Source organism: Sinocyclocheilus anshuiensis, unplaced genomic scaffold (genome assembly GCF_001515605.1).
Source record: "Sinocyclocheilus anshuiensis isolate Anshui unplaced genomic scaffold, SAMN03320099.WGS_v1.1 scaffold85, whole genome shotgun sequence".
NCBI classification, from domain to species: Eukaryota; Metazoa; Chordata; class Actinopteri; order Cypriniformes; family Cyprinidae; genus Sinocyclocheilus; species Sinocyclocheilus anshuiensis.
The window spans coordinates 1,515,387-1,530,374 of record NW_015536800.1 but is presented as its reverse complement, the minus strand read 5'-3'; the positions used below and the strand labels follow the sequence as shown (position 1 = coordinate 1,530,374).

At 35.2% G+C, this 14,988-nt stretch overlaps 1 protein-coding gene across 1 annotated transcript in view; it reads left to right on the top strand.

Annotated features, from left to right (window-relative positions):
• Window positions 1–10,299: 10,299 nt before the first annotated feature.
• The window catches only part of LOC107656751 (uncharacterized), a 15,274-nt gene continuing 10,585 nt past the window's right edge, over window positions 10,300–14,988 (top strand). The window contains exons 1-2 of the mRNA XM_016444699.1: window positions 10,300–10,331; window positions 10,528–10,746. Coding sequence (XP_016300185.1) covers window positions 10,657–10,746 — 90 coding nt within the window. The 5' untranslated portion in view covers window positions 10,300–10,331; window positions 10,528–10,656. The remainder of the gene's footprint in view (window positions 10,332–10,527; window positions 10,747–14,988) is intronic.

Here is a 14,988-nt window from a genome sequence, read left to right as displayed (position 1 = left end):
TCACAAAAACACACACACACACACACACACACACACACACACACACACACACAAAGGCAGACACACACTGACCTTAAATCCTCCCCATCCCAGCAGCCAGAGGTCGAGTCCATCTTTTAGGAGTAAGAGCACATGATGTGTCAATCAGTAGATAGACAGCCTCCCACAAAAATACATTTTATTTCATTTATTTTGAAAGAAAAAAACATTCTAACTGTCAGGATATGAATTTTATTACAAAACTGAAAATTACAAAAACACAGTGAAGTCTGGACGGGCAGTGAGAAACCAACAATATTAAAATGATATTGAAATTATTTTACTCTGTCAATTATATTTATTTATTGTGTGTGTGTGTGTGTGTGTGTTCCAAAAAATGTTGTGAAAGAAAAACAGTCAGGCTATGAAATATTGTAACAAAACTGTAATAAAAAAGGGCTAAAAAGGCAGAGAGTTGCGGTACTTGCTTCCTGAAAGTGGAAAGTTGCTACTATAGGCATCTATATAAATTGAACATGGACACACACACACACACACACACACACACACACACACACACACACACACAAACTTAATCAATTAAACAACTGATTTTTTTTGTGGTGTGAATGTGTCTAATTCTATTTATAAATGTATTATATTAGTAGATTACTCAATATATTTAAAAAGTAGTCCAGATTCTTTACCTGAATATTTTTTTTCTTGCCATGTGTTTTTAAGCCCAGTGTTGAGTTCAAAGTGAGAGTGTGATTGTTGCTGCCAAGTGCGTTTGTATATGATTGGTTCAGTGTAACAAGAAGTGTTATCAGTGTGGAGCTTTGTTGACTGTTGCAATAGCAGATAAGAGTGGCATTCCCTATAACCTTTCTTCCTCCAAAACTAGATTACTACCCTCCCTTTACAACACACACACACACACACACACACACACACACACTGAGACAATACCCCCTTTCCAGTTTACAACTCCAAGTAGTTACTGCCAGGAAGCGCATACCCAAACTACTTCCCCATCATGCTCCCTTCCTCCAACTTCCAGCCATGTAGATTCCTCTATACATATACAGCTATACTCCATATATACAGACACCTATAGAGCCCTCTGTTTTAAAATTCAGTGCAAAAACAGACATTTAAAAAAAATGCTTCTTTTGGTTGTAATTCACTTAGTTTTGTCTCAGATTGGTAACTGAATCTTATGTACATGCCTGTATTTTTGTATTTATTATGTTGAGGAAAAGTAAGGAGAGAATGAATTTGTAAGAAAGAATTGAGAATTAGTGTGCACGATTGGCGATTTGGTGTTTATTTATTTTAAAAATGTTGTGCTAATCACCATTAGAGGGCGCCCCATATTCTGTTACCATATTTACAGCAGAAATGTCAATGGAAGTCCCACTTTTATGTATAATGTCAAATTTATCAATGAAGATGCATGAAACATAACACAGTATAGTTTAAATATGTGAATCATGTAAGTGAACAATGATATTTTATAAATGTATTTCCTTTCTAACTGTTAAACTTGAAATTGACCTGCAGCTATAGCTGTATAACATTCAGGGCACATGGTCTTGAAACAGGACACTATGTAACCTCACTTTCCATACATAATTAGAAAAAATGTAAAATCTTCTCCAGATCCAGCTGAGTGTATCTTAATGTCAGGTAAACTTTTTAGGATTAAGTGCACATAGTATAAAGGAATGTGCTGTCATTTTCAAGATCCTTCAATGACCACAATCAAAAGTTAGCAATTAGTTAGCAGATCTTTTTGTGCAAAGTGAGTTACAGAAGACTAATTACATTGTAGTTGTCCTGCAGCACTGTGGTGTTAACTGCCTTGCTTTAGGGCACAGCAAAAGGGACAGATTATGACATATATATATACTGGACAATATTCATATTTTGAAATATAAAAAAAAATGCCAAAAATACTTGTGGAAAAATAAATAAAATACAAATTAAATGCATTATATAAATAGTACAACATTAAATATAAATATACTGTATGTATAAGTATAAAATATTTTCACAATATACATTCAGCAATATATTTTCCTATTTTTATTGCCAAAGGCCACCACCACCCAGAAACCTTAGAAGCAGTTTATCCACCAAAGCATAAGCTGTGTGAAAAAATGAAGGCTGCTCCAGACAGGCTTTAAATTAATTATATTACAAATGATAAGTAGATTTAGGTGGGGAAAGGGGAGGGGTTTCAATTTCAATAAATCCTCTTTGCCTTTCTTCACTGGTTAATAATTGGGGTCATGCATTCAAGCCAATCGGAGACAGCTGGTCTTGAGGGTCAACTAAAAGATGAGCTCCACAGCAAGTCCATTTTCAGTGTCAGAGATCTTCACACACTGGTTAGCTGCATTTGGTGAGCCAGGCCTTTTAATTCAACGAGCACCAACAGAAGGATTCTGTATTTATATGAAATCTGTTTGTTTGTGTGTTCATGGTAGCTCTTGATTGGTTTTTGTGACAACTTGCTGTTTTTTCTTTGAGTTACTCTTTTGTTGCATTATCTTCTGTTCTGTCTGAATGTAGTCATCTATAGGGACACACACATACAGATGACATTTTGTTTTAGTCATTAGTTCAGTCAGTGTTTGGCTGGGTGGATAAAAAGTGCATTTACCTTGATGATCTGTATTGTGTGTGTAGACAGCAGCCAGGCCAAATAAGCACATAATAGTGAAAGCAATGATGATGAAGACCAACTCAAAACCTGAAAACAACAGATCCATAACAAACACACAGAATTCCACCTCTAAACACACACACACACACACACACACACAGACAGTGAGAGAGAAAGCATGTTATAAAACATGATTACACAGCATTAAACAGTTTCTCATTACAGAAGATTTTGTATAGTAACAGAATGTATAATAACAGTGAGTGTGAAAGACTGAAGCATCTCAGATATGCAGGGCCCTGAAGATATTAATGTAAGACTGACTGAACAGAGAAAATCCATTAACAAGTTGCATGTATACTGGATCAATAAATCACATTCAGCTGGAGAGGTTGGTGTGTAGTTGTGTTGATGAATAAAGCAAAAGACTGTAGAAGAGCCTTAAAGATAGAGCTAAAAATATCTACCAATAAATGCAACACTATAAGTGATAATGTACTGCCAGCCGGTTATTATCACAAATAAACCCCAACAGTGATCAGGAACAAAGTGAATATTGACTGCAGATACTAGAAATATGAAATTAATGCTGGTATGTTACCAGGGCAGGGACAGTACTAAAATATACAGATTAGTGGCCATTAAATAAAAAATATTTTCCATTCGGTGTGTGAATGAGCAATATGAATCAAGTATTTCAGAAATTTAATCATATAAATTTATACATTTATGTATCAATGCCAATGACTGTTAATGTTGCAGGACCATAATTAGCAATATTTGGCCCTGTACTGGTGAAATGAAATATAATATTATATGATGATCACAACTTTTGGATATGAAACATCCACAAATGTAAATTACAGTGCCATTCAAGGTTATAAACTAAACCGTTCAAACTTGAACTGAAACAAAATATTAAATTTTTTTTAAACTTATGTTATTCCTGCTAGCTGCCAAAATAAAATAAAACATAAATAAATTAAATTAAATATGTATTAAAAACAAAATTACTAAAACCTTAAATGAAATTAAAAGAAAAACGGAAAATATTAAAATAAAAACTAATTCAGAGAATTAATAAAAACCGGTTTCTTAATGATATCACTACTAAAATAACATAATCAAAAACTTCTATAGACTTGTAAATATTACTAAATTGCATTCTTCTGATGTCAGCCGTTACTTTTATAGGGCCTTAACATTGTGTGTATCCAGAGAGAGAGAAAATGGATATAAATACCTTGTTTTGCTTTCTTTCAACAGGATTCAACCCATCGATAGTAGCTCATTTAATTTAAACCACTCACAGTGTATGAAACATGCTTTTGTGTTAGACTTAGGTTTTACAAGCTTCTCACACAGAGCAATCGTAGTCCACTTCTTCCTACTTCCTTACTGCTGGCTATGAACCACGTCAACGTTTAAACCCACTTTTCAGACTTAAGGTACCTACAGACATACACTTGCTGTCTTTATTGTTTACCTGAGTTTGCTGCTGGATCCAGTCCAGGTGATGAGGTTTCAAGTGCAATAAAGGCAGCAGCATACAGGTCAAGTCATGTGCATAGTATTCGTCATGACTGATCCTGGTCCACGTCGCATAAAATCATTCTCGAGTATGGAGAGGCCTGCAGGTGGACTTAGACGATGAGTGGCTCCTCAAGTCTTTCTTTGATATCCTCATCGTCTTTTTAGTAAAATAAAAGAAAACAAACCAATAATGTCACGTCACTTTTGAAACTAGTTGAACCTGTTTCGTTAGACGGCAATTGTAGGCTATATGCAAATATTTGCAGTACTTGTGGGTATTTTAAAAATTACGATAATGTCCTGTTTTTATTACTTCTGAGTTTAAGATTTGGTTAACTGTTTCTAGTATCTAGAATTCTAGAATGTATTTAGAGAATAAAAAAATGATTTTGTATGGTTTTGTATGAACTACTTAAGTATTTTTAAGGTGGGGTTATATTTAAAGTTGGCTGTCTATGAAGTAGAAACATGTTTTAAATCGATGCTACACAACTAGAGAAAAAAAAGGGGCTGAAAATGAACAGTAGTAAAACTTCAACACCCATAATGCACTGGGATCAATCACATTATGCGTGAGCAGGGATACAAAAATGCGGAAGAACGATCTGTAGTTTTCACAAAAGCCCTGCAGCTGTTAAAAGTCATTTCACTTTTGCTGACAAACAAACATATTGTTGCAGCTAACACGTAAAATGTACTTATTTTACCGAAATTGTAACAATACAAAGGTGGACTCAGTAGTTTGGTGCTAATTTAAAAATTTTACACAATAATTGTGTTTTTGTAAAGAGTCAATACGGAAATGTTACATGAGATGAAGACTGTACTCATACAGTAAATATTTTAGATTCTTTAGATAAGCTAGATGCGCAGTGTAGTTTGGCGATACAGTTACATTTATTTTGTAATTAAATTATGTAATTCTGTTACATGTAACTAGTTACTCTCAACACTGGTGAAAACTGGTGGAAAAAAAGGTCTATGTGACTCATATTTCAAGTCTCTTTTAGTCATATGATAACTTTTTGTGACTAACAGAGCCACATTTAAACATGATTAGTTATTTACTGATAATTATTTACTGACAATCTTCTCTTCCAATGGGCTGGCAGCCATAGCAAAATCATTTGAGACACAGAACGATTGACTCATGGAAACCAAATCAGCCCAATTCATGACTCAATTCACTGGAAAGGCTACTATAAGGTGGATGTCAAGATTTTCTGTTAATAAGCACTTATGCTCTATTTTTCACAAAAAAAAAGCTATATTACAACTTGGTTGGAATATAGTGAGCAAGCTGGCTGTCTGACTGTCCATTATTGAAATAGTCAACATACTGGGATTGGACCATGTTTGGACCCCAGCCCAAGTTCTAAATACAGACTTACACAATTTTCATACGGGGTGAACTAATAGAGATGTAATAGTGTTGTTTATGTGTATTACTCATACCTGTAGTGTGCACACATCTCTCTTGTATTAGGCCATACAGGGTAAAAAGACTGAACACTACCAGAGAGAAGAAAATAGTGTACCACTCCATCTCAGTGAAGGGGGAGGCCATCTGCTTCGGTTGAACGAACAAACACAAACTCAGTGCAAAATCAGGGCATCACTGATACTTCAGCACCAGAAATACTATAGCAACACTGGCATATTATCAAAATAACACAACTGACACATCATCTGAGCTCATCAAACTGCACAGATCTATATTAGCAACACTGCAACAACAAAACACTCCAGCACCTGTACAAATGTTTGGATCACAACAACACATGACCAGGGACGTAAACACACATATTTAGTTAGAAAACCAATTACTCACACGTACTATTGCACATACAGGTGTCCGATTTGAAGTCTTTGGCGCTGTACATTATTTTTTATTTGGTTGTGCGTGTGCACCTGTTTGTATACAGGTGATACTGTAATATGATGAGGGGGTAACCGCAATGAGTGGCTCGTATTGCATGGGGAGATTAACGATGGTTGTACCCTGGATACCAAATACAAATGCAAGTAGAGGTTAAACTCAGTCATGATCATGCAAATCCCAGCCTGACTGTCCCTTGTTGAAATAGTTAGCATACTAGGATTGTCCTGTTGTGCATATAGCCTATATGTTGGAAGTCCATGCAGATTGTCTCAGCATGTCCAATTATTTCTGCCCAGACTGGACATGAATATCTATCTATCTATCTATCTATCTATCTATCTATCTATATACTGTATGTATATATATATATATATATATATATATACTGTGAATTCTATCTGAACTAATAAATAAATAAATAAATAAATATCAGAATATAGTGTCGCAGATAGTAGGAGAGACTGGGGATTTTTTTTTCATAGCTCACATAACAGCTTATGTCATAAAAACTCCAAATCTACCTGCAATGTTTTGTATAAATAAATAAATAAATAAACAAACAATTTACAATTTTTATACATTTTTCATAACTTGCATAACTACTTATTTTTCTCATTCCAGTAAAGTTTTAGATGTTTCATGAATAAAATTTCACATTATTGAATACAATTGTGCGTAAATTTAAAAGGTACATACACCACCATAATGTGAATGTGCAAATTGTGGCTTATGAGTTAGGCCGTATATTAGACTGTCTCAATAAAAAGTTGATTTTAAATGTTAAATTTCTAGATGTATGCATAATTAATGTCATAGTATACCCTTAATAAACACATAGTAAATATTAAATACTACATAGTTTATATTGTTAAATTAATGTCAAAAATTAAAAAAATTAAATCTCTTATGCAAGCTAATTCTCAGTCGCTCACTGAGAAATATAGTTGACTGAAGCTATTTCCTAAATCATGACTAAATTCATATTGTGCATTTGAATTGTTTCAGCCAAACACTTATGCATTGCATTTTAATTTTATGGTTACTGCTATGATTAAGGTATGATTTCTGTGTATTTGAACCAGTCGTAAATTCTTTATAATAGTTGAAAATTTTTTAATCACTTAAATTTAGATGTTTTTTCTCTCATTAGTTTTAATCAAAAACATTATGGATAGAAACCATTGACCAGATATGAAAAGCTGGTGGGATTGGTTAAATGTTTGTGACGTACAAAACAGATACGGTTTCAAACTAGGTTTTTGAGCCCCTCCACAGTTTTAAGGAGAAAATATTAGGCAATGGTGTTGACTGATGAATTGTCTTTAAGCATATTAAAAACACCAGATAGACATGTAAACAACATTAAAAACTTGATTTTCTCCATGGGGTTTTTACATTTTATTGATATTTAAATATCACATTTATTTTATTGTTTGTTTTGTTTTGGAATTAGTGTTAAAGTTTGTTTATTTTGGATGAACACCTTGTTTTATTTCCAGGTACCTGTAGGTATGAGCTTTTGTCGTGGTTAATACCTTTAGATGCCTGTGAACAGATTAAGTGTCCTGGTTCTACCTAGAAATGCAAAGAGTAAAAATTTGCTCATATAGGCTATTATCTTACATAGGGGTGCCTATGTAAAACCTGCCTGTAACTTTCAAATGAACCTGAAAAACCTTGATTATGTTCCCAGGAGAGAGTCTGAACACCTCTGATTTAGAACCATAAAATAGTCTGGATTATAGACCAGAATTTCTCTCTCCATTTCGAATAAAACATAGTCTTTGCTGGATTATTTAAAGTATTTTTCTTTCATTTTTCTTTTTTGTGTCTCACCAAAGGTGTATTCGACATCAACTGCGGCCAGACTTGACAAGATTGCAGTGGGGCAGTAGTCAGATTCTATCGTAAGTACACTTATGGTTTCATCATAACTATACCAAACAGAGCCAAATCTAACCCTTAGCTGGATTAATGTGTCTGATTTCTAACCATGCATGTTCCAGGCCTTGAAAAAACCTGAGAGATGTTTTGTTTTTAAGAGCCTCTTGAGGGCAGTCAATGTAACAAATCAATTGAAGTAAGCAGACAGCCTTGATGGATGATGAGAAAGACAGTAAAAGAGAGAGAAACTGTATGCTTCTGTTGATTTGTTTGTATTTATTCTCTATCAGATTGATAGAGAAATGGTTCCCTCCTATGTGCAAGGCATGAAAATGAGTCCCACATCTTGTTTCCCCTTTGAATGAAGTTTATTTTTCCATATCTGTCAGATTTTTTTCTCATGTTTTAAGCATAAACTGACAGTCTTTAGCCTTATCTTAAGCAATTTCCCTTTTCAAGTAAATGTATTGTGATTTAAGAATGTTTAAATAATTGTTACTAGAAAAAAAGAAAAAGAAAAAATACTAATCAGATATTTTTTTAGTGTGACATAAAGGAACTGAAAAACGTTTAGTCATCAAACAGCAATTTTGGTTTCTATAAATCAGTGAAATTACATCTCACAGCATCTCTTCTTCTGAGTATGATAGTAGTTTTATATCCAGGTTCAGTTAAGCATAACTAATGGGCTTTTGTGCTATACTTATGAGCGCCTTTATTTGTTTTTTTGTTTCAGTGTTTGTACCTTGGGTTGGTAATCAGCCGTGGGATGTCAGGTTATTTCACACTGTACATTTGTAAAGTCTGGGTTAATATTCTTATTTGCATATGTATGAGGTCAATATTATTGGACAGTAATAGTATGTGAAAAGAATGTGACCTGTTTTACAAAGACACAAACATTACACAGTTTCACACACTTGTGTGCATTCATGTTTATCATAATCTAAAAACCCTTTTTTATCTGAAGGGTTATATTTAATGATGTGATTTTATACAAATGTGAATTATATAAAACTTTTATGTACGGATTCTCACTTTTTTTTGGGGATGTAGATGTTTGTAGATGTAGATTGGATGTTTTTTTTTCTGCTTATGATAGAAACTGTAGTGGATGTAGTGGACCAGATACGGAGGGAAAAACAACAAACCAGTGTTCCAGGATGCACAGCATGAAGTTGAAGTTGTAATGTAGTCAAAGAGTGGCGACCTTTACAAATTAAATTCATGTGGTAGTTTTGGTCTGTTGTTACTTAATTGCCATACTTAGGAATGATGACTTTACTATTAGTATACGTAAATGTGTATAAATGACATTTGTACATTTTTAATTATAAAGAAAGCGTAGGTGTGTCAAAAATGTTGAATGGTTATGTATATAAATTGGTTTCTACAATAATAAAAAACGATATTTAATTGAATATTTAATTAGGCAAGCAATGCTGTTTGCAATTGGTTATCTGTTGTTAAAGCAGACACAGTTTCTCATGTTAATATTGAGTACCTATAGCGTAGTATTGCATCCTTCATATATCCAAAGACTCTTTAGTTTTATCAGATTTATAAAAGACAGATACAGCTCCTGGAGGCGTGCCATGGGTGGAGCTAAAGAGTCACGAGAATGCGAAGCTTTTGCGTAGTGATTGTCTGCAAGCTGTGACATCAACATTAATAAAACAGGAACAAAAGCTTTATTGACTTAAATTAACTATGGCTAAAAATCTAATCCAGCCAATCCTGAATCAGATCCCGATGACTTCCGCAACCCAAATGAAGCAAATATACCCATACTACTTATGACTGGTTTTGTGGACCAGGGTCACATATATAGCATACTTGAAATTACCCCATATCAGATCCATACAGATGGAACTGGGGAAGGTGGAGGGTTTCTGAAGCACTCTTGCTACAGCAAGCACTAGCCGAGTATTTGAATGTTGCTCATTGGCTGCTGATGCCAGTAAAACCAGTTGGCTGTACCATTTGAGTAATGATGTGATTATATTAGAGTATATCATCTAGAGTTTCATGGCAGAACTTTATATGTACATACATACACACACACACACACACACGCTGAGAAAGAATAGCTCTCCCCAGCTGTTTTTATAAATTAAGCATTTAACAGTTCAAATGTTACAAGCTAGTTTGTTTTGTCCAGTGTGTGTGTGCATGTGTTTGAGTGTGTGTTCCAGTAGCCGAGGTTGTGTGCAGCCCCTGGGGTTGTAAGCTGATTAGCTGGCTGCTCCATCCCACGCTGCTCCTGGAGGGAGGAGATTTGGAGCTAAAATAACCCCTAAGTCCTCTCAGCAACATGTTTACAGGTCAGGTTAACAGATGCACACACACATTCACAAAGTGAGGCATCACTGCAGCTCTCAGGTAGAGTAGAATTTAAATGAGCTCCTTCTGTCTGTCTCTCTCTTTCCCTGTCACAAATCACACAGGTAGAACGAGAGAGGTTGGCTTCAGCATTTTTTGGGATGTGACGACCAGCTCTCCGGATGGTTCTCCGTTGCAGCTGAAGTCTAAGATCTTAACCAGGATACTTAACCTGATTTCATGCATGTGTCTGTAGGAGCGTGCATACGAGCTCTGGAACGGGTCTTATTCTTTGTTTCCATGCCGACCCTCAGGATGGTGTGAGTGTGTTGTCTTTGGTGGGCTGAAGGCAGCGAGGTATCCCGCAGTCCTGAGCACTGCTAGCATGCCTGTGCATCAGATATCTGTTGTGCCCATCGCCAAGGGGACTGCCAATAGTTCCAGCCGGAATAGAGACAAGAGTAAAGAGAATGAGGCAAGTACAAACATTTAACACAGAGAATCTGTGATGTATGTGGAGTTTTCATAACAAATAGTTTGTCTGATAGCAATTACAGTTATGTTTATGATAAAGATGTAGCCATCCATGGTTTTACATGTGGTATTGTCTGAAAATACTAGTTAGTATTATGATAGCTTCTGTCGAACAGTAGCACATTATGGTTACTGTTGTACAAGTTGTAAGTTGTGCGTATTGTCCTATAATAAGATTTCTGATATTTAGTTTGCATAAATCTGTGAGATCTACTGTAAGTGCCAAAGCAAGCAAATCCTTTTCAGAAGTGAGGGTAAAAAAAATGACTCAGTCTTATGTAGCCTAGAGCAAGAGCTGGACAGTGTTGTATTGGAAAAGAAATTGATGCTATAAATAGACAGCGTTACATATATTTCAGCCTCTTCAGGGTCATTGACATTTCTTTCAAGCATATTGTAAATCAGACATGCTTTTCCATCATGTGGCTGCAGCATGCTTGCAGTTCAGTTTGTTTCTGCTGTGTGAGCGTTTGTAATATCCAGGACATTTTTTTGATGTATGATGCATTATGGTCAAGATATTCTTAGGCTCAGATGGCACATCCACAGTCTGTTTGCTGACCGCTGGATGCATATCATACACAAATATGGCAAGCGCTGGCTAAAATCTCAGCTCCAGTCATTTTGAGGAAGTAATCTCTGGATTTGCCAAATATTTTCATGTTTATGGCATTAAATCTGAAATATATTCAGTATCGGTTTAGACACTTTGCAGCATTATCCATGAGCATAATTGTATAGTTTGTTTTTGAGTAATATCTGTGAAATAATTATCCAGATCCATAATTTATAGCCACTGAATAATCACAGATTTGTTGCAAGTATCAGAATACATATCGTTGGATTGCCCAGATTTTGAACAGTCCTATGCAAAATAGTTTGTATATTGTATAAACACCTTGTTCACCCAGTGGTCTCTCAGCATCTAAGATGTATTTAAGAAGGTCTCGTCCCAATTACCTGAACCTTTGTGTGTGTGAGGGACATTTCCTCACTGTACCCTGAACCATTCATCAGCAGCATGGTGATGGATGGATAGTACTGCGAAAACATTTAGGGTTTATCATGCCAATGAAAGAATGCAGTTTTAAAGGTATAGGAGCCATTTTGAGTTTAAAATCATGTGTTTATCATTTGACTTGCATGAAGGACATATTAAAAGTACACAAAAAAATACATAAAATTAGATTTGAATGTCCTGAATGAAATACCATGCCTGAAATTGGGCACAATTCATAATTTAAGAATTGGCTGCCTTAGTTCATGAGTGTGCATTTGAATTGAATTGACCACACTGCACAGGAGGTTAAATTGGAATTAAAGAACTAGAATGCACTGAATTATAATTCAAAAATTCAACATCGTATTCATTAAAATTTAAGAGGTATATAAAAACTTAGTAAAATGTAGACTTTTAAAATATGTTTAAAGTTTCAGAGAAGGCTTTGTGAAGCCATCATTCAAAGTTAATTTCAAATTCTTGACTAAAAATTACACTTGAATTTTAATTCTGCTTCATTTCAAATTCAAATTCGGGAATTGAACTGCAAAAAGCATTCTCAATTCAATTATGGAAGCAATAAAGAAAAAATTCAATTCAATTCAAGTTTATTTGTATAGCGCTTTTCACGATACAAATCGTTGCAAAGCAGCTTTACAGAAAATTAAGTTTTTCTACAATATATTTAGTAGTAGCTTATCAGTGGTGACTATGTCAGTTAATGTACATATGGCAGAAATGTACGGAAAAATCAATTAAAGACATAATCAAACAGATGATGAACATTATTAACAGCAATTATTATATGTTGCAATCAAACTTATAGCAAAATGTGGTAGTTCTGTATGTTGTTACAGGGTTGGCATCATCTGAGGTCCTCTGAGGGGTTGGCATCATCTCTTCTCAGGTGTTCAGTCATCTCAGGTCTTTGGAAGGGCTGGATCCAGACTGAAGCTTGTGTAATTCCTAGTTACCACGATACAAATGGTTGCAAAGCAGCTTCACAGAACATTTTAATTTCTACATTACATTTAGGAGAAGCTTATCAGTGGTGACTATGTCATGGTCATGTCCATAGAGTATGGCATATATATGCAGAGAAAATCATCTAGTTTGTTAATGACATGTATTCAAACAAACTGTGAACACAATTAACAGCAATGATTATATGCTGCAATTAAACTTATAGAAAAATTTGGTAGTTTTGTATGTTGGTTCAAGGTTGGCATCATCTGAAGTCCTCTTAGGGGTTGGCATCATCTCTTCTCAGGTGTTCAGTCATCTCAGGTCTTTGGAAGGGCTGGATCCAGACTGAAGCTTGTGTAATTCCTAGTTACCACGGGATGTCAATAGACATAATTAGTGTAGCCGCTGTTCCAACCAAGCAAAATTGATTTGTTTAACCCAAGCTAAAGAATAGTGCATTTGATCAGATATAACTGCAATACAAAATTATGAGATTAATTATTTGAATGCTTGGCCAAAGAGATGTGTCTTTAATGGACTCTAGCCGCTGCATTTTGGACTACCTGTAGCTTGTTTATTGAGGATGCAGGACAACCACCTAGCAGTGCGTTACAATAGTCCAGTCTAGAGGTCATGAATGCATGAACTAGCTTTTCTATATCAGAAACAGGTAACATGTTTCGTAGTTTGGCAATGTTTCTAAAGCCCTATTCGCACGGGATTAGTATTACCTGGTGACCTCCAGTCATTTGTAATAATTGCGGAGGTTGTCTGTGATCTTAATCCCGTGTGAATTTTTGAGGTTAATGTGTTACAAATAAATCAAGCATAAAGCTTGAGATATTATTTTAACCTGGTGAAATGCAAATGACACCGCGCACAAAACTATATTCGTTTCTTTTTTTTACATCCATCTGGACCATAGAACGGGACTCTCAAAGCCTTGACATCCAGGTATCCGGGAGACAAGTCAGTAAATTCGAGTAAAATCACAGGCTTCTCTTATCCCGTGCGAATGCACCACACGAAATTCAGATGTGGGGGGGTAATTTCAAAATCACACAAGTTCCCCAGATAATACTAATCCCATGCGAATAGGGCTTTTGGCCTTTTTTGGCTTTTTGAAACTTTGTACATGTTTAGTATGAGAATCCAACTCTTTAACAGTGTAAATAAGTCAGAATGCATGAAATAGCATTAGACCCCCACTTTAATTATATGCATGATGCAATTACTACATTTTCGTGTCAATCTATGTTAATTTTTACTGCAAACAAAGCACTGCTACTTTAATTCAGTGCATGCAGCACAGCAAAAATAGACTCTGTGTGGAAATAATTGCTGGAAAACATTGCCGGACTGCATTCATGTGCAGCGTGAATGCTCTAACCTGTTACCATGGTTATGGAAAAAAATATGCACTGCAAACGGAGTATGTGTGAAACGGGCGTAAGACAGTTCGAGAATGGATCCTCTTATTCATTTTTTACAGCCTTTGGAAGTGTGGAGAACTCTGTCTTCAGTAAACTCTCTGTCAACTGATTAAACAGCAGATTTGACTCCTGACCTTTATTGAGCATAGTGGTCTCTATATACTGTCTAACTGTGATTCCCCAACAACATGGTTACCATGAATATAACAGAAAGGTAACAAATTAAATAAGACTGCACTTTGTTTTATTAATGCAGCTACAGTGGGTACGGAAAGTATTCAGACCCCCTTAAATTTTTCACTCTTTGTTATATTGCAGCCATTTGCTAAAATCATTTAAGTTAATTTTTTTTCCTCATTAATGTACACACAGCACCCCATATTGACAGAAAAACACAGAATTGTTGACATTTTTGCAGATTTATTAAAAAAGAAAAACTGAAATATCACATGGTCCTAAGTATTCAGACCCTTTGCTGTGACACTCATATATTTAACTCAGGTGCTGTCCATTTCTTCTGATCATCCTTGAGATGGTTCTACACCTTCATTTGAGTCCAGCTGTGTTTGATTATACTGATTGGACTTGATTAGGAAAGCCACACACCTGTCTATATAAGACCTTACAGCTCACAGTGCATGTCAGAGCAAATGAGAATCATGAGGTCAAAGGAACTGCCTGAAGAGCTCAGAGACAGAATTATATATATACTGTGTGTTTGTGTGTGTGTATATGTGTATGTGTGTGTATGTATGTGTATATATATATATATATATATATATAT